This window comes from Zalophus californianus, chromosome 11, assembly GCF_009762305.2.
Source record: "Zalophus californianus isolate mZalCal1 chromosome 11, mZalCal1.pri.v2, whole genome shotgun sequence".
NCBI classification, from domain to species: domain Eukaryota; kingdom Metazoa; phylum Chordata; class Mammalia; order Carnivora; family Otariidae; genus Zalophus; species Zalophus californianus.
The window spans coordinates 55,308,436-55,329,925 of NC_045605.1; the positions used below are offsets into that span (position 1 = coordinate 55,308,436).

The window sequence follows — 21,490 nt, forward strand, 5'->3', positions numbered from 1 at the left end:
GAGCAGGAGAAATTAAAGATGAATCACAAGTCTTTGGCTTGGGCTTTCAGTGTAAGGTGGTTCCATTCACTGAGATAGGGAGCAAAGGAGAAATAAGGGTAATATTTATAACCAGAATATCTGTTCTTTACATTATAAAATCTGAATTAGCTTACATTAATTACCTAGCATTTAAGCACTTTTTGTTTTTGTATTATAAAGAAAATTATAGGTGAACACACATTTTTCTTCGGTTTTATTGTCTAGGATAAATATATTTATTTTTACTTATGAGAAAAGGATGAATACATTTTTTTTACTAGCATCTAATTCTTTTTTCTAATAACAAACATACATGCTCAGTAGAGAATACTTAGAAAAAGCAGAAGAACACAAAGAAAAATTCCACATGGCTGGAGAAATTAAGAAATTGCCTTTAACTTTACCCACCCCAGGATTATCAGTAACTGTATATATGTCAGTTAGTGAAAGCAAAAAAGAATGAGTTGAATGAGTGACTAGATAAAAAGAAAATCTGGGAGAAGTGTCCTAAAAACTTGAAGCTTTTATACTCTAACCACCAGCAATGCAAGACAAAGTCCTAAGACAGGTAAAGGAAACACAAATGATAAAACAAAATGTAGGTCCTCATCTTGTCTCTAACTTTCTGTGTAACTTTTAGTCAATTTACTTCACCTCTCTTAGGCTGTTTTTCCATTTATAAAATTTATAGATTGGACTACATTTTAAAAATCCCTTCTAGGGGCACCTGGGTGGCTCAGTCAGTTAAGCGTCTGTCTTTGGCTCAGGTCATGATCCCGGGGTCCTGGGATCCAGCCCCATGTTGCACCCCCTGCCCCTGCTCAGCGGGGAGCCTGCTTCTCCCTCTCCCCCATGTTTGTGCTCTCTCTCTCTCTCAAATAAATAAATAAAATCTTTAAAAAAATAAAAATCTCTTCTAATATTAAAGTTCTATGATTCTAAATTGTTCTTTGGCACCTTTCACCCCTTACTTGAAGGCCACTCTTGGTGTCTCTATTCCTTCTCTAATGTTTTCCTCAAACCCATCCCCAAATGCATTGCTCGTGGCTAGCTGCCAAAAGGATGTGACACATTAATCATGAGAAAGGAGTTAGTAATAGCTTAAAATATTACCCTTCACAGAGGCACACATAATAGTATTCAAAAGAATGAATCACTAACAATTAATAATGGTGGTTTCAGACATTCTAACTGGCTAAAGAAAAAGGAAGGAAACTAATACTTATTAAACACTTATTTACCAGATCCTATGATGACACTTTCACATATGCCAATCAATTGATCCTCACAATACTCCTATAGGTATTATTAAATCCATTAGAATAGATGAGGAAGCAAAAGCTCAGCAAGATTTAGTGGCATATCTGTGCTCAAACAGCCAGCAAAGTGGTAGCAGAATCGGAACTGGAGTCCAAGCAGCCACCTAGCAATAACAAATCTGAAGAAAATACCATCTAAGCTCCAAATCATTCTTAAGACAGAACTGTCAATATCTGCTTGTGCTCAGTTTAGGCAGAAGTAAAGAATAGGCCTCCAATTTCTTTACAGCTACAACCAGCTAAGTTCAGGGTGCTGAAATGGTTCACTGACCACCAGGGTCTAATAAGTGGCAGCACTGTCATTTCGTACTTTGCTTCAGTGACTGTGCATAAAAAATAATGGATTAACATAGCTGAGACAACTTTATCCTGAAAGGAGACAAGAAGCCTTCAAGGAATATTCACAATCATTATATGTTTAAATTAGAGAGATGGAAAGCTTTTTTTTTTTAAAGATTTTATTTATTTTTTGACAGAGAGAGACACAGTGAGAGAGGGAACATAAGCAAGCGGAGTGGGAGAAGGAGAAGGAGGCCTCCTGCAGAGCAGGGAGCCCGATGCGGGGCTCGATCCCAGGACCCTGGGACCATGACCTGAGCTGAAGGCAGAGGCTTAACAACTGAGCCACCCAGGCGCCCCGGGAAGCTGTTTTAAAAAGTCCTTCAGTACTGAGGATTCTTCCCTCCTAAATCATTGGGAAATTGGGTCATACGTTATTTCTGTCCAGATGGGCATGCACATAAAACCACAACTTTGTAGACCCAAAGAGGCAAGAAATAAGGCATCTGTATAATTTGTCCCCAAAGCTGATAGAGTGGTATTACAGTAATGATAAAGCACACAATCAAAGATCTAAGGATCAAAGGCCATCTGGTCAATCGAAATGCTGTGTTATTTTGGTAACAATCTTATCAACAATTAAGTTTATATACAAATCAAAGTATGTCCCACTTCTGCTCCAAATCTATTAATGGCTTACAGGGGATAAAGTCCAAAAGGCTCAGATCTGGCCTCTGGTTAGCTTCCCAAACCATATCTCTTACTATTTAGTTCAACGCCTACTCAGAGCAAGTACTCAATAATGTAACAAATGTTAGCTATTATCACTGTTAGAACTGTCACCATCATCACATGTTCCCATTCCATCCATGGCTACAACTACAAAGTACTACTTGCAGTGCCCTGAGATGCCAGACATACTCTCAACTCTGTAGGTTTGAGCTGGCCTGGCAAATTCCTATTCATCTTTGAAGATGCAACTCAAACATGTATCTGAGTCACCTGTGTGAAATCCCTTCTCTCACCTCCCTTCCTTAAATAATTTCTCTTTCCATTTCCATAGGATACTGTAGGTCCCTTTACCACTGCATTCACTACCATATTACCTTCACTCCAGGTAGATTCACTCAAGACCACAGATTCCTTGAGGAAAGGACTATATCATCTTTACCTATGCAGACCTGTTGCCCAGGTACCAATTTTTGAACTAACGAAAGTATCTGTCCAGCTTACACGTGGGCACCTCCAAGGACAGGGGACTCAATCTCTGAAGGAAGCTCTTACCATCTACTAGCTCAGAAAATTCTTCCTGATGTTGAGCAAGATGTCTCTTTACCTTTAATGCCACTAGGACCACAAAGAATAAATTAAATCTTTTTCAACATGTCAACCCTTCAAACAATGATTCATAAAACATTTATGTACTGCTATGTGCCCTCTAAGTATGGGATACACCAAGGTCAACCACAGAGAGTCCCTGCTCTTAGGTAACTCACTTTCTGATACAGAAGAAAGATATAAATATATTTATAAAACAAAAGATAAGGACAGTAACAGAGAAGCACAGAGGGTCGTAGAAGAACATATGAGGGGTACATATCCAGCCCCGGGACCATGGAAGGCCTCCTAGAGGAGCTGCCGCTTTGGCTAAGACTTTAAAGGTGAACAGGAATTGTCCAAGGGAGAGAGGGAAGTGCGATAGGGCCAGACGTGAAAAATGCACAGAACTGAGAGAGTCTGGTATGCACAGCTGAGTGAATGGCATGTCTTCTCTTCTTCACGTTAAATATTCCCAGTTCCTTCCCCTCAATCATCATGACTAGAGTTTAGTTCTTTCACCATTCTGGTGTTTCTAATTTGAACATAAAGCAGGTCAGTCCTCAGAAGTGAAATACTGTCATGATCTATTCAGCACACAGTAGGGAAGCCTATCCCCTCCTTAACTCAGATACTTAGTCTATCCTTGTCTCAGTACATTCATGCAGTTGCTTCTTTATATATGTGACAGACACACACTACCTTCCAGGGTTACTGTTTTAGGAATTACATGATGGACAACAGGAATGATCCTAGAAATGTAAAAACTTACCTAAGTCTTAGAAAATATGTGTTTAAGGGAATGTCAGAGGTAGCCATATGCACAGAATTAGGGTAGATATGTTTTGTATATTGTTCTGGTTCTCTGTTACTGTAGAGCAAACCACCTTAAAACTCAGTGGCTTAAAATACCAATATATATTTTGCTGATTAATATGCATTTTGAGCAGAACTGAGAGGGAGCAGTTCATCTCTCCTTCACTCAGGGTCAGCTGGGACAGCTCAAAGGCTGGGGCTGGACATCTAAAGAGTCACACACTCAAATTTTGGGCAGTTGATGTGGCTGCAGCCTGGGGATTTCAGGTGAGGTTGTGGTAGGAACATCTATACATGCCCTTTCCACATGGCTGATTGGCTTCCAAGGGTAAGCATCCCAGGAGTAAGGATAAGGAAGAAGCTCTATTGCCTTTTGTGACTCACTCCTTGAAGTCATATAGCTTCATGTCCACCATAGTAACAGTCTTGCCCAGATTCAAGGGCAAGGAACAAAGATCCCACCTCTTGAGGAGAGTCAATGTCACATTGTAAGAAAAAGCAGGTGGGATGAGATATATTGGTGTTAACATCTTTGGAAAATACAATAATCTGCCACATAAATAAAACTCAAGACTGAATTAAATACCCACCCCCCAAGAACAGAAGGTAGTCTGCTTTAAGATGAAGGGTATTCAGATTGGCTTATTATCATTACTACTCCTCCAAAGCACGTTTGGAGTCTTTTAAAGTCTCTTTTCTTTTAAAGCAAGCATAAACATATATTTTCCTTATTACAAAAGTATTTCATGTTTATTACAGAAAATCTGAAAAACAGAAATGCAAGAGAGAAAGAAATATAATTCCCTGTAATTCCACAATCCAGGGGTATCTACTATTCAATATTTTAATGCATCTCTTTAGTTATTTACTCATGTGTTTAATTAAATGTTCTTCCTTCCCTCCTTACGCCCTTCCTCCGTTCCATTTACATATTTATTGGGCAGATGCCATGTGCCAGCGCTAGTCTATATGCTAAAGTACAGTGGTATTTAAGAGAGGTGGGATCTCTGTTCTCAAGAAGTTTACATTCTAGTTGGGGGAGACCAGGCCAGTGTGACTGAAGTGTAGTAAACAATGCAGAGGAAGAGTAAAAACTGAAGTTGTAGAACTAGACCAAGGCCAGATCAAGTAGGCCACAGTAAAGAATTTAAATTTCACTTTAAGTGCAAATGGATGTCTTGGGAGAGTTTTCAGCAGAACAATATGATCTGATTTAAAATTTAAAAGACTACCTTGGATGGCTGCAGGGGCAATGGATGACTATTGCAGTAGCCAGGAAATAAGATGGTGATGGCTTATACAAGGGTAGGCAATGTGAAAACAGAACATATTTTCCAGTTATATTTTAAAAATAGAACCAGAAGAATGGCTAACAGATGTGATGTGAGGAATGAGGAGAAAAAAGAAATAAGGATGATTCTAGGTTTTTAGCTTCAGCAATTGGGTGGATGATGGCATCACAGTGGCTACTAGGGGACGAACTGGTATGGAAAAAGAAATAAAGAATTACATACTGCCCATATTAAAGGTTGAGATTTCTACTAGACATTGAAGTGGTATGTTAAACATTTAGTTGGTTATACAAATCTAGAGCTCAAAGATGAGGTTAGAATTGAAGACGGATGTTTTGAAATCATCAGCATAAATATCAATAATCATGATACTATATGAGATCACCTAGAAGAGAATATAGAGAAGGTAACCCAGGACTAAAAGAGTGGCCAGGGCCCCTCTCTTCCTCAGCGCTGCCTGCAGAGGTGGCAGCCATCTCCTACTCAGCATCATGGCTGCCCTCAGACCTCTGGTAAAGCCCAGGATCATTAACGTTTTAATGGACCAAGTTCATCTGGCATAAGTCAGACTGATATATGAAAATTAAGTGCAACTGGTGGAAACCCAGAGTATTGACAATAGGGTGCACGGAAGATTCAAAGGCCAGATCTTGATGCCTAACATTGGTTACAGGAACAACAAGAAAACAAAGCTGCCCAGTGGCTTCCTGAAGTTCCTAGTCCACAACATCAAGAAGCTTGAAGTGCTAGGGAGCCTGAGTAGCTCAGTCGGTTAAACATCTGACTCTTGGTTTCGGCTCGGGTTATGATCTCAGGGTCGAGATCCCTCAGCCAGCTCCGCACTGAGCAGGGAGTCTTGCTTCTCTCCTTTTCCCTCTGCCCCTCCCCCTACTTGTGTACACGTGTGCACACCCGCTCTCTCTCTCAAATAAATAAAATCTTAAAAAAAAAAAAGCTTGAAGTGCTGACATGCAACAAATCTTACTGTGCAGAGATTGCTCACAATGTCTCCTCTAAGAAGGACAAAGCCATTGTGGAAAGAGCAGCCCAGCTGGCCATCAGAGTCACCAATCCCAATGCCAGTCTGCCAGCGAAGACAATGAAGAGATGGCTTATGTGTGTATCATATTTGTTTTAATAAAACCATAAAACTACACACACACACACACACACACACACACACACACAGAGTGTCCAGTGAGGTAAGGAAGAAGGCTGAAGGAATTTTTTATATAAAGGAAAAGTGAGAAGCCCAAACAAGTGTTTCACAAAGAAAAAAGCAGGGCGCCTGGGTGGCTCAGTTTGTTGAGTGACTGCCTTCAGCTCAGGTCATGATCCTGGAGTCCTGGGATCGAGTCCCGCATCGGGCTCCCTGCTCAGTGGGGAGTCCGCTTCTCCCTCTGACCCTCTTCCCTCTCGTGCTCTCTGTCTCTCACTCTCTGTCTCTCAGATAAATAAATAAAATCTTTAAAAAAAAAAAAAACAAAGAAAAAAGCAAATATTGTGTGGAATGCTACTGAGAGGTCAAATAATAAGACAGAAATGTATTTATTGGATTTAGCAAGATAAAGGTCACTGGTGACCTTCACAATAGCAGTTTCTATGAAATGAAGGGAAGAAATACCTAACCAGAATGGGAGGAAAAGAGAGGGAGGTAAGTATAGAGAAAGCAGAGACATTCAAGTGGTTTTGATATGAAAGGGAACCAAAAAATGATTCAATAGCTGGACAGAGGGTCAGGGAGAAGTAACTTTTAAAGGAGGGGAGTTATTTGAGTATGTGTGTAAGCTGATAGCAGTGAATGAGTGTAGTGACTTTCTAAAAACTGGTGGAGCAAGTGACTGCGCTGGAGTGTGTAACTGTAGGCTTGAGTCTTTGAGAGGAATTGGGACATTTCTTCCACAATAATAGGAGGAAGATGACAGTGGTAAAAAGATGAGGGAGTTTCTTACTAACTTCTTCTATATTCTTAGTGAAATATTGAAGACATCACTGAGGAGATGGGGATATGAGGCAAAAAAGATATAAAAAGAAATCTAAAAAGAGCAGCAAAAGTGTGAAATAATAGTTCTGGAGAATGGAAATTGAAACTGTCAGGGAAATGTAACAGTACTGTCTTATGGCACTGAGTGGTTATTTGAGATTTTTGTTCAATAATTTAAAAGTGAGATCATTTAACAAAGGGATATAATTTCTATGAGCAATATTTATCTACTCAGTTCAGGCACAGGATACACAGATAATTGAGCTTGATCAGAGTTGAATATTGCTCAGAAAACAAGGGGCAAGGACTTTAAGGATATTTTATGGGTGGGTGGGGGTTATTATAATTTTGAGCCACAGATTACAAACTTTGTAACAAAGGAAAAGAAGTGAGGCAAAATGTACTTCCTTCCAGTCTTTTTTCTATTGTTTATAAAATTGGTATCACATTACATAAAGTTTTGTCTAACATTTTCCCATTTCAATAGTCTTCAAAATATTATTTTATTTATTTATTTTTTAAAGGTACTCAACCAGAGATCATGTTTCCTTTATCTTATTGTATGTTTTAAAGTAAGCACAATGTGGGGCTCAAATTCACGACCCTGAGATCAAGAGTCACTTGTTCTACTGACTGAGCCAGCCAGGCATCCCTCAAAATATTATTATTATTATTTTTTAAGATTTTATTTATTTATTTGAGAGAGAGAATGAGAGATAGAGAGCATGAGAGGGAAGAGGGTCAGAGGGAGAAGCAGACTCCCTGCTGAGCAGGGAGCCCGATGTGGGACTCGATCCCGGAACTCCAGGATCATGACCTGAGCCGAAGGCAGTCACTTAACCAACTGAGCCACCCAGGCGCCCTCAAAATATCATTTTAAATGGCAACAGTACATTTCAACACATAGATATATCATAGTATATATTAACAATCTCCCTTTTGTTAAACATTTAGATCATTTAAAAATCTTTATCATGTGTAACACTCCCACATGTGTAACATACTTGTAAAACATCTTTTCCCTGTCTCTGATTACTTTCTTAGGAAGTATTCCTAGGAGTGCAATTACTGGAGTCAAAGAACATGTATATATATTTTTTTATTAAAAAAATAATTGAAACAACTTCAAGGTACAGAAAAGTTTGAAGGACAATACAAAGAACTTTTTTTTTTTTTTATCTCTGAACCGTTTGAGTAAATTGCTGACATGAAGTTCCATTATTCCCAAGTACTCTAGTGCATGTTTCCTACAAAGATATTCATTTGGATTATATGCCTTGACCAAATGGAATTTATCACAGGAATGCAAGGTTGATTCAACATATGCGAACCAATGTACTATATCATACTAATATAATAAAGGAGAAAAACCACATGGTCATTTCAGGAGATTCAGGAAAAAAAAAATCTGAAAATTCCAACATCTTTTCATGATAAAAACACTCAGCAAACTAGGAATAGAAGGGAACTTCCTCAGACTTAAAAAGGGCATCCACACAAAACTCCAGCCAATACTAGAATTAATGGTGAAAAACTAAAAGCTCTTTTCCTAAGATCAGGAACAAAACAAGGATATCTGCTCTGTCCACTTCTATGCAGCAGTGTACTGTAAGTTCTATTCAGGGCAACTAGGCAAGAAAAACAAGTACAAGGCATCCAATTGATAAGGAAGACATAAAACGATCCCTATTTGCATATGACATGATTGTGTACACAGAAAGCCCTAACAAATCCACATATGCACACACCAAACTACTACAGGTAAAAAGAACAAGCTCAGCAATGTTGCAGGATACAATAACAATATGCAAAAATCATTGTTATTTCTATAAATTAGGCATGAGAAATAAAAAAAATGAAATTAAGAAAATTCAATTTACAATACCATCAAAACTATAATACTTATGAATACATTTAACAAAAGAAGTCAAGATTTGCACACAAACTATAAAACATAATTGAAAGAAATAAGAGACTTAAATAAATGGGAAGACATCCTATATTCATGGATTGGAAGACAATATTAAAGATAGCAATACTCTTCATAAAGTTATAAATTAGCATAAAATCATCTAACTTAAGTTTTAAAATCTTTTATTACCAAAATAATGTTTATTGTAGATCATATGCAAAATAAAAGTGAATACAAAGAAAAAAAATAAAGATAGCAATACTCTCCAAAGCGATCTGTGGATTCAATGGAATCCCTTTCAAAATCCCAGATAATTTTTGCAGAATATGATAAGTTGATCCTAAAATTCAAAGGATGTTATTTAAAAAATGAAAACACAACCCACAGAATGGAAGAAAATTATAAGCTATGTATTCAGTAAGGGTCTAGTACCCAAAATATATAAGGTACTCTTATAACTCAATGATAAAAAGGCAAATAACACAATTTAAGAATGGGAGAAGGATCTGAACAGACATTTCTCCTATGAAGATATACAAATGGGCAATACGCACATGAAAAATGTTCAACATCCCTGGTCACTAGGGAAATGCAAATCAAAACCACAATGAGATATCACTTCACATCCAGCAAGATGGCTATAATCAAAAGGAAGGACAATCACCAGTACTGGCAAGGATATAGAGAAAATTGCAGATGAGAATGTAAAATGGTACCGCCACTTTGAAACTTTGAAAACCAGTCTGGTAGATCCTCAAAAGGTTAAAGGCAAAAAAATAAAATTTTAAAAAAATTTTTAAAAAAAGTTAAATGCAGAATCACCATGTGACCTAGCAATTCTACTTCTAAGAAATATATATCCACATAAAAACTTGCACACTGGGGCGCCTGGGTGGCTCAGTTGGTTAAGCGACTGCCTTCGGCTCGGGTCATGATCTTGGAGTCCCAGGATCGAGTCCCACATCGGGCTCCCTGCTCAGCAGGGAGTCTGCTTCTCCCTCTGACCCTCTTCCCTCTCGTGCTATCTCTCATTCTCTCTCTCTCTAATAAATAAAAAATTAAAAAAAAAATTAAAAAAAAAACTTGCACACCAATGTTCATAGAAGCATTGTGCATAAAAGGCAAAGAGTGCAAACAACCCAAAGTCCATTAATTGATAAATGAACAAATAAAATGTGGTATATCTATGTAATGGAATATTACTCAGCCTAAGTCAAAGAAGCCAGATATAAAAGGTCACACACTGCAGGATCCATTGCTATGAAATGCCCAGAAGAGGCAAATCCACAGAGACAGAGAGTAGATTAGTGGTTGTCAGAGGCTAGGTGGACGGAGTAATGAGGAGAGACAGTTAATGGGCATGAAGTTTCTCTTTGGGGTGATGAAAATGTTCTGTAATTAGATAATGGTGATGGCTTCACGATTTTGTAAGTGTACTTAAAACAACTAACTTACGTACTTTAAAATGGTTAATTTTATGGCATGTGAATTAAATCTTTAAAAAAAGAAGATATTCACCTACATATCCACAATACTACCAACAAAATCAGGATATTAACATTGATTTACCATATAATCCTCAGACCTCATTTAAGTTTTCCAAGTGTCCCAGTAATATCATAAATGTAAGCATACACACACACAACCATCGAGTCTAGAATCATACACTGTATTTAGTTGTCATGTCTTTTTGCTCTCCTTCAATCTTAAACAGTTCTCTAGTCTTTTATTATTTATTATAAATGTGTTGAATATCAGAATCAATCCTAAGAATTAATTCTTATACATTTAAATAGCTGTAATTAATAATTCACAGATCCTCTGGAATAGCACTGTCCAATTAGCAGCCACTAGGCTTATATGGCTACTGAGCACTTGAAATAAACCTAATCTAAATTGAGATATACACCTTATTTCAAGACATGAAACATTTCATTAATAAATTTTTATACTGATTACATGTTGAAATAATATTTGAATATACTGGGTTAAATAATATATATTATTATAATTAATTTTACCTATTTCTTTTTAACATGGCCTTTCTTAATGTGGCTACCAAAAATTTTTAAATTACATACATACTCACATGATATTTCTACTGGACAGTGCTGTTCCATGAGTTTCTGGGTTAGCAATGGGGAATAAAGAGGTCAATAGACTGAGGACTAGATATATTGGCCTCCTAGAGCAAGGACAGTAAATAAAAATCCTTGCAGAGCTCTTAAAACTTTGCTAGCTAGAGGAATCATCCATTCAAATGGATGCCATAAAAGAGACGTGAGGAAATACAGGCATCGAAGAATATATTATCTTAGTGAACTGTCTTTTTAAAATGCCTCCAGGGGTCTCTGCTCTAACATTGTGTGTGTCTGCACACAGGAGGACAAAAGTTACAGTGCTCTCACTTGTTTTCTCTACGGACAGCTAACTTATTTGCTGGCCTCTTTATTCTACCTAGTCAATTTGAATCCTCTGGCCTGAAGTAAAATCTCCAGAGATTTGTAATCTCTTTTTTTCCCTTTGGTCTCTTATATCAATAGCACCCTCTAGTAATGTACTCTTTCCTCAAATCTGAAGTGTCTCTGGGTGAAGAGAAGTAAACATTTAGTTAATTTTGTTATTACTGACCTGCATTTCATATTTCAGAGTCATGTGGAAGCACCAGGATCCCATTCCTACCACTGAAATTAAAACAAACAAATAAAAAAAGACGATTAGCATGAAATTCTTTGGGGCTGGCCAGAGTGATGTGAGAAGATAATAAGACAATGCAAAGCACTGAATTTTAAGAACAAAGTTTATGAAATCTATGGCAGGATACGGCAGACTGCATAAGTTCTATAATTGATGAAATTTTGGTATAGAAAAAAAACCCCAAATACAATAAATTCTCATAAATTCCTTCCACTAAGTGGACTTACTGGATTAATCAATAGTCTCCATTCTTTCTGTAAAATATACTACCTGATACTCAGGATAAGCCTTTTTTTTTTTCTTTTTTTTTTTTTAAAGGAGACAGAAGTTTATTGACTACACCGCAAGGGAGTGGTGGACAGGGCAGCAAAGGAGAGACTGCCTCTCAGGATAAGCTTTACAGCTTAAACACTACAGGATAATGCTTACAGCTAGTTAGCTACTCTAGTACTTCCTTGCACATTTATCCAAATAGCTGAATTGTATACTTACTAAGAGCCAGTTATATCTGTTCCCAAACCTGTTAATGCCATTGTATTAAGTTATCAGAAATATGATTGCAAAAAGTGAGCTGTTGTTTCTACAAAAACTATTTAAAATGCTTAAAACAGACTCAATAAAAGAGAGTTGCTAATAAAAATTGCTCTTGAATTAAGTGTGGGTAAGATACCTGTTAGATTGAGAAAAATAGTAAAAATCTAAAGATTCCATATTTAGGTCTCAAAGTTCTTCCCAGATGCCTCTATTTTAAATAAACTATTTTCATTTTAGGGTTTTTAAAAATTTTTGTTTTTTAATGCGAGAAAAGCTAAGTAGAACTATAATTAGGATCCCAAGGCCATGTTATATATCAAATAATTGTCAAAGATTACATAACTATGTTTTAATTAAAAAAATTTTAAGGTAGGTATATATATAATTTTATAATTGTTTTGAATTTTTAAAAATTAGCTGACCAAATATCAGTCCCTATTACACCTGACAAAAAGCCTTCTACATTAAGTTCAATTCAACAAGCATTTACTGAGTACCTCCTATTTGTCAAATTCAGTTACAGTTACAAAGATAAGATCCAATCATTGGCCTTAATAAAGCATATAGTCTAATAGAAGACACAGGCCGACAAAATGCCAGTAGGTGGAGATATGATAAAGAGATATACAGAGTACCATGGGAGAACAGTAGAGGGCACTTACGAAGGAAGAGAAGAGAAACCAGGGGACTTAGCCTTAAGGATGTATAAGAGTTGGCCCAACAAACATGGTAAATGGAGGTGTCGCCAAATAATCTGTACAAAGCCACTTGAGAAAAATTTCAAAAATTTGTTACTTTTTAAAAAAGATTTTATTTATTTGAGCACGCATGTGCAACACGAGCGGGGGGAGGGGCAGAGGAGGAAGAAAAGGGAGAGAATCTCAAGCAGACTCCAAGGTGAGCATGGAGTCCGGGACAGGGCTTGATCCCACGACCCTAAGATCATGAACTAAGCCAGAACCAAGAGTTGGATGCTTAACCGACTGAGCCACTCAAGTATCCCTTGTTACTCTAGCTTTATTTTTTTAAGATTTATTTACTTATTTGAGAGAGAGAGCACAAGCAGAAGGGTCAGAGGAAGAGGGAGAGAACCTCAAGACTCCAAGCTGAGCACAGAGCCCAACACAGGGCCCAATCTCACGACCCTGAGATCACGACCTGAGCAGAAACCAAAAGTTGATGGCTTAACTGACTGCACCACCCAGGTGCCCCATTACTCTTGCTTTAAAAAAAAAAAAAAAAAATCACTAAATATCACATTATTTTTTACTGTTCAACATGAGATGAGAGAAGTAAACAGTTACTGCACTCATTTTACTAAAGAAATAAGGAAGCAGGGGTGGGTGGCTCAGTCGGTAAAGCATCCGCCTTCAGCTCAGGTCATGATCCCAGGGTCCTGGGACCAAGCCCCACATTGGGCTCCCTGCTTAAGCAGGGAGTCTGCTTCTCCTTCTCCCTCTGCCCCTGCTCGTGCTCTCTCTTTCTCTCGCTCATTCTCTCTCAAGTAAATAAACAAAACCTTAAAAAAAAAAAGAAATGAGGAAGCAGAATGGTTGATGTCTTTTTTCCAAAGGAGAAATTAGAAAGTGCAAAGGTGGGTAAATTAATGGAAGGGAGTGGGGGGAGCCCACAAACTCTGTCAGTTAAAGTCATATAATATACTAGGAAGTAAAAAAATTAAAATGCAGTGGGATGATTATTCATTCTGAAAAGTAGACTGGCCATTTAATCGTGCTTTACTCAAGAACTGTTTTTGTCCAAACCTTTTTTTTTTTTAAAGATTTTATTTATTTATTTGACAGAGAGATAGAGAGCACAAGTCGGCAGAGAGGCAGGCAGAGGGAGAGGGAGAAGCAGGCTCTCCGCTGAGCAAGGAGCCCGATGGAGGGCTTGATCCCAGGATCCTGGGATCATGACCTGAGCCGAAGACAGCCGTTTAACCGACTGCACCACCCAGGCGCCCCCGTCCAAACCTTTTCAAATATGCTCTTGTACTTTTTATTATATACCACTAAAAGTCTGATTTTCAGAGATCGCTACAATTTACTTCAACAATCTACTTAGAATGCAAAGAAATGTATGGAAGAGCATCACCTTTCTCTACACAATGTTTTCTATTTTGCCGCTTTAAAGCAAACCATCAGTTTTTGCTAAAGTTTATCAGCTTTATTGAGATATAATTCACATACTATAAAATTAATTTAGGGTGCACAATTCAACTGTTCTTAATGTTCGGGCTGTGCAACCATCATCATTATCTAATTTTAGAACAGTTTCATCATCCCAAAGAGCAATCTCATATCTATTAGTAGTCACTCCCTATTTCTACTCAAATCTCCCCACTCCTTAGCCCTAGACAACCACTAAGGTATTTTCTGTCTTTATAGATTTGCCTGTTCTGGACTTTTATTATAAATGGAATCATACAATATGTAGTCTTTTCTGTCTGGTTTCTTTCACTTAGCATTATTTTCAAGGTTCATTCATATTATAGCATATATCAGTACTTCATTTCTTGCATGAAGAATATTCTATGAACTTACTACATTTTATTTATCCATTCACCAGTTGATGGACCTTGTTACAAATTGCATGCTGTGTCCCCACCCCACCAATTTATATGTTGAAGCTTTAACCCCAAATGTGATGGTATTGTGCGTGGAGCCTTTAGAAGGTAATTAGGTTTAGATGAAGTTATGAAGGTAGGGCCCCCATGATGAGATGAGTGTCCTAAGAAGACGAGGAAAAGATAGGACCTCACTCTCAATCTGCCTGCATGCATCAGGAGAGGCCATGTGAGGACATGCAGAAGGCAGCCATCTGCAAGCCAAGAAGATCTCAGCAGGAACCGAATCAGCCAGCACCTTAATCCTGGACTTTCCAGCCTCCAGAACTGTGAGAGATAAATGTCTGTTGTTCAAGCCACCCAGACTATGGTATTCTGTTATGGCAGCTCAAGCTAAGACAGATATTTAGGTTTTTTCCACATTTTGGCTATTTTGAATAACACTACTGTGAACATTTCACGTCCAAGTTTTTGTGCAGACTTGTTTTCATTTCTCTTGGGTATACATACCTAAGAGTGGAATTTGTGGGTCATATGATAACTCTGTGTTTGGCATTTTGAAGAACTGCCAAAGTGTTTTTCAAAAGCAGCTGCATCATTTTACCATGAGCAATATATGAATTTCTCCACATCCTCCCAATACTTGTTATTGGCTGTCTTTCGGATTATAGCCATCCTAATGTATTGAAGTGGTATTCACTGTGGTTCTGATTGGCATTTCCCTAATGACGGCTGCATGCCCCCCTCTTTTTTTCTTGTAGAATGTTCTATATTATAGATTTGTCTTTTTTTTAATGGACTTTTTAAAAGCAGTTTTAGGTTCACAACAAAATTGAGGTACAAAGATTTTCCATATAAACTCTGCCTCCTCACATGCACAGCCTCCCTCACTATCAAGATCCCCTACCACAACGGTACATTTGTTACAACTGATGCACCTACATTGGTATATCATTATCACCCAAAGTCCACAGCTTATATTTTATGGTTCACTCTTGGGTATGGACAAATTTATAAAGACTTGTATTCACCGTTATATTATAGAGAATGGTTTCATTACCCTAAATTCTCTTTGCTTTGCCATTTCATCTCTCTTTCTATCGAACCCTGGCAACCACTGATCTTTTTACTGTCTTCATAGTTTTGCCTTTTGCACAATATTATATACTTGGAATCATACAGTATATAGCTTTTTTCAGTTGGCAATAGGTATTCTTTCACTTAATAATAGGCATTTAAGGTTCCTTCTTATCTGTACATTGTTTGATACCTCACTTCTTTTTAGCACTGAATAAATATTTCATTGTCTAAAGGTCTAACAGTTTACCTATCCACTCACCTACTAAAGGACATCTAAGTTGCTTCCAAGCCCAGCCTTGTAAATAAACCTGCTATAAATACCTGTGTGCAGGTATTTGTGTGAAGATAAACTTTCAACCCTTCTGGGTAAATACCAAGAAGTGTGACTGCTGAATCATATGGTGAGAGTATATTTAATTTTGTAAGAAACCATCAAACTGTCTTCCAAAGTGGCTATACCATTTTGCATTCCCACCATAAATGAATGAGAGTTCCTGCTGCTGCACAACCCCATTTCCTTTTTAACAAATATTTACTGGGCCCTCAACAGCATTCCAAGCATTTCCTCTGGGATAAATGAGTGAACAAGAGAAATAAGGTTCCTGTCCTCAGAACTTTAAGCCATTAAACATATGAAAGGGGCCATTTCAGAACAGAGGAACTCAACCTCATCTGGGGAGTCAGAAGAGGGCTACTGGGGGAAGTAATACATAAGATAGGGCTTGAAGAATAAACAGAAGATAAACAAGTAAAAGGATTTTTTTTTTAAACAAATGAGACCATTCTATGTAGAAGGATCCTGCATTAAAAAAACTGAAAGAACTTGGCTTACACCATAAACAATGTTGTAATAGGGATCCAGTCAGTGAGTAGATTGGCATGATTTGTAGGCAGCAGACTAAGAAGAGCATTTAAAGTCATGTTAAAATCTGATTCAGATTTGGACTTTATACTAAAGACTAAGTTGTTGAAAAACTATACACATATACCCAAATGTATGTATACACACATATACACATGCATACATACAGGGACTAATTAGTTTTGCATTTTTAAAAATATTGCTCTAATTACAAGGCAGGAAAATGTCTAAAGGAGTGAGTGGTCTCTCAACTTTGATAGCAACAAAAAAAAATTTTAGCAACCCCATATCTGATATTTATTTATAAGCTGTATATACACTACTGTGTTAAGATACTACATATTTTTTAAAACACATAAAATAGAAATTTAGATGAGGTAAAGAAAGAGGTAACATATATACAAATAGAAGTTACAAAGTTTTCTTGGTGCACTTCAACAGATCATTTTCCTTACCACTTGGGCTATGAGCATTCTACTTGGCAGCCACTAGTTTAAATGATAGACTAAATTTGCAAGGCATACATGGAACTTCATAATCTGGCTCCACTCATTTCTTTTATTGCAGCTTGTAGTTCAATCACACCTGACTGCTTACCTGACTGGTCTCTTATCTCACACTATCAACTTCTAGTCTCCTCTGCCTTTGCAGGTTTCCAGATTACCCTGTCCTTTCAGCCTAGAATACTTATACCCTGCCTCCAATTCTATAATCTGTGTCTCTGGTTATTGAAATGTTATACAACTTTGGGGCACCTGGCTGGCTCAGCTGGAAGAGTGTAAGACTCTTGATCTTGCGGTAGTGGGTTCGAGCCCCACGACAGGAGCAGAGATTACAAAACAAACAAACAAAAAAACCCTTAAAAAAAAAAAAACCCAGGAAATCTTACACAATTTCTAGATCCAATTAACTTTTGCTCATTCCTGTTAGCTTCTTCTTTTCAAACAATTTCAAACTTCAGAAATGTTTAAAGAATAGTAAACTGCTCTATATGTTCCACTCAACAGAATCAACATTTCTTTTTTTAAGATTTTATTTATTTATCTGACAGAGAGAGAGAGAGCACAAGCAGGAGGAGTGGCAGGCAGAGGGAGAGGGAGAAGCAGGCTCTCTGCTGACCAGGGAGCCCAACATGGGGCTGGATCCCAGGACCCTGGGATCATGACCTTGAGCCGAAGGCAGATGCTTAACCCACTGAGCCACCCAGGTGCCCCAGAATCACCATTTCTAACATTTTGATATCTATATCCACATACATGTGTGTGTATATATAAATGTACGTATATACATGTATGTGTACATGTATAATTATTTTTATGAACCATTAGTAAATTGGATACATCATGTCCCTTTACCTTAATACTTCTGTGTATACCCCATATCCATTTTAAATGTCACCTCCTAAGTCAAATCTTCCTCTGCTTCCTCCTCCATTAAGACAAGCATACAGGCATGTAAGAAATAGTGTTTGGCCAGGCCACTAGTTATCAGATTTGGAGAATTCTATTTTACCTAGAGGCCCTTGTTCTAGAAACTCCTGATTTAGTGGATACTCTGGTACCCGTATTTTAAAGGCCTGCCAATGATTTTGCTGAACATCAAAAGCCAAAGATCACTGTTAGAATAAGATTCATAAAGGCATGATCTAGGTCTCTACCGTTCGCTAAAGAATCTCCAAATCCTAGCACAGGGCTGAAAATATAAAGAACACTTATTAAGTACTTGCTAATTGGTTGATTTTTTTTTCTTCCTCCTCAATGATCCAGCACTTCACATTAGAATATGTGTATTGGTAGTAGAGGGTGGTAAGGAATGTCGTGGAATTGAAAAAATAATAGGGGAAATGAGTTCCAAAGAGGAAAAAACGTTATTTGGGTAGAATGTGGACAATAAGAACAGAAAGGCTTACCTCACAAGGTGACATCTGAGATAGAACTTAAGAGAGATTTGCAGGCAGATAAGGCGAGGGAGAACATATATACAGTTTGAGTAAAGGTATGGAGATGTGGACAATATTTAGGAATAAGCATTTCATTCAATAGGACTGAGTATCAGAGAGGAAGAGAAAATAAGGCAGAAAGGTGAGCTGGTAGCATATATAGTGTTTTTTAGTTTGCACCTGTAATACCAGTGCTAGGTATGTTACTTTATATACTCTACCTCCAAACGTTTCAAAAGATCTACAAGGTATTCCCACATTATTATTCCCATTTTGTACAGAAAGAAAGTGATGTCTGGAAATATCAAATAGCTAGTAAGTGGCAAAGCTCAGATTAGAAACAAAGTCTGTCTGCCCTAAAGCCTTTCCTTCTGTCACACCTAGTCCTAGAAGCAATTAAGAGAAATATCAGAATTTTGATAAGGTTGTAGGGCAGCAGATGTCCAAAAGAACAGAACTTTTACTTAGGAAGAGAATGCATGGTGTCCCATGCCACCTGTGAAGTTAGTAAGGAGAAGTCTAGGTGAAAAAAAAAATACAGTTTCTCAATTAGAATGATGACAACAAAAATGGAAAGAAAGAGGCTATTCTAGACATCACAAAGATAGAACCTGAAGACTTGGCTAATGAAGGGATATGGGAGTTCTGAGAAGGGGCAGAAGGGGACTAGTCAAGGATGAAATTGTGGTTTTGTGCTCAGGACCTAAGGAAACTTGTGGCACAGGAAACAAGGGCAGGAGGTGGTCTGCAAAGGGAAGGAGAAAAATAAACTAGGATGCCCAAAAGCATACCTCTAATGTGAGCCAGATGGGAAACTCAGCCACATGCCCACCTTTCACAAGAAATCAAAGGAGAGTTCAGGAAGCATTTTGGTCATCTCCCCTCTAATCAATGGTTAACCCAGGTGTTCTCCAGACACATTAAAATATTGGAAAGAAAATGAGGGGTGCCTGGCTGGCTCAGTCGGTAGAATGTGGTACTCTTGATCTCGGGGTTGTGAGTTCGAGCCCCACGTTGGGTGTAGAGATTACTTAAAAATAAAACCTTCAAATATACATAACAGGAAAATGAGACCAAGAGGATTAACAATGATAACTGAGTCTCTTAAAATAATTTATCATACTGACTATACCCAGATCCAGGGGAAAACTATGATGTGCTTATGTGCTTTAATGGGGAAAAAGGGAGTAAAAAACCCTTCTAGCTGTAAATCTCAACAAGTCACAAAAGCAAAAGAACAATTTTTAAAACCCCACCAAAATTAGTAATATCTATGTAGTTTATTTTACTAAAGACTTTATTTATGAATATGAATCTTTGTTTAAATATATTTTTTAAAAGATTTTATTTACTTATTTTATTTACTTATTTTATTTACTTATGTGAGCACAAATAGGCAGAGTGGCAGGGAGAGGGAGAGCGAGAAGCAGACTCCCCGCTGAGCAGGGAGCCCAATGTGGGGCTCAATCCCAGGACTCCGGGATCATGACCTGAGACGAAGGCAGCCGCTTAGCTGACTGAGCCATCCAGGCGCCCCCTATGAATATGAATCTTAAAGTGAAAAATAAATTTGTAATTTAAGGCTGTACATTAAATTGTCTTGACAAGATACAGGTATCTAGAAATTATTCTTCAGAAACTACTGTTTCTGGTGTATAAACTTTATAAGTCAAGGCTGATCCAAAACTTAAGAAGGAATTATTTTGTGGTAAGAATATGAATTAGACAGGATTAGAGGCACCAAACAAAATCCTTTCAAAAGCCAGATGTGGAAACATAAGGCACATATATAAGACTCAAACTTATTTTCATTAGATAAGAAATGAGGGCAAGGTATGATTTCAGGTTTTATTATTCAACTCAGGAAAAGACAGGAAAAAACATTCTGCAGATGTTCAATATTATCTTTTTCTCAACAGAACATATTTTCTATGGTTTGAAGAAGGCTATCAAAAGAAAAATCTCCAAATCAGTTTTGGAACTTGTTTTTTCCTTTTTAAATTTTGAATCACAAAGGTGGTAAAAAACAAATTTAGTAAGCATATTCTCCCAACCACAATGCTAAAACCTGATCAAAAAAATCAATTAATGTTCCCTTAAGATTAAAGTACATGGCTAGGGGCGCCTGGCTTAGTCGTTAAGCGTCTGCCTTCGGCTCAGGTCATGATCCCAGGGTCCTGGGATCGAGGCCCACATCGGGCTCCCTGCTCAGTGGGAAGTCTGCTTCTCCCTCTCACACTCCCCCTGCTATGTTCCCTCTCTCGCTGTGTCTCTCTCTGTCAAATAAATAAATAAAATCTTTAAAAAAAAAATAAAGTACATGGCTAGCTCACTTAGATTTTAGGTCAGTAAGTTAGAGATATGGGTATGTCAGGAAGAGTGTAAGACTGGAACTCGTGATGACTAGGGGATGAAGCCCCAGTTCTGCTCAATGGGCAATCTTAAATCCACGTCTGACCCTCAGTTCTCACCTATAAAATGTAAAGTAATATTCTCCTCATTTTCAACACTGAGACTATATATGACTATTATGTACTCTTTAAGAAAAGTATCAGATTTTTACAGATTAAATTCCAAAATCCATATTTAATCTAAATAAATCTATATAAATCTATAAGTCTAGGGGCACCTGAGTGGCTCAGTTGGTTAAGTTACCAACTCTTGACTTTGGCTCAGGTCATAATCTCAGGGTTGTGAGATCAAGGCCTGCGTCAGGCTACATGCTGTGCATAGAGACTGCTCAAAATTGTGCTTGCTTCGGCAGCACATATACTAAAATTGGAACGAGACTGCTTAAAATTCTCTCCTTCTCCCTCTTCCCCTCCCCCTACCCGTCTCTCCCTCTCTCTTTGAATGAATGAATGAATGAATA

General features: G+C 37.7%; 1 protein-coding gene across 6 annotated transcripts in view; it reads right to left on the bottom strand.

Moving 5' to 3' along the window:
• ACER3 (alkaline ceramidase 3) overlaps window positions 1–21,490 on the bottom strand; it is a 163,022-nt gene that overhangs the window by 58,328 nt on the left and 83,204 nt on the right. For all 6 annotated transcript variants that reach the window (XM_027581223.2, XM_027581224.2, XM_027581225.2 and 3 more), the window contains exon 3: window positions 11,572–11,624. In XM_027581223.2, coding sequence (XP_027437024.1) covers window positions 11,572–11,624 — 53 coding nt within the window. The remainder of the gene's footprint in view (window positions 1–11,571; window positions 11,625–21,490) is intronic.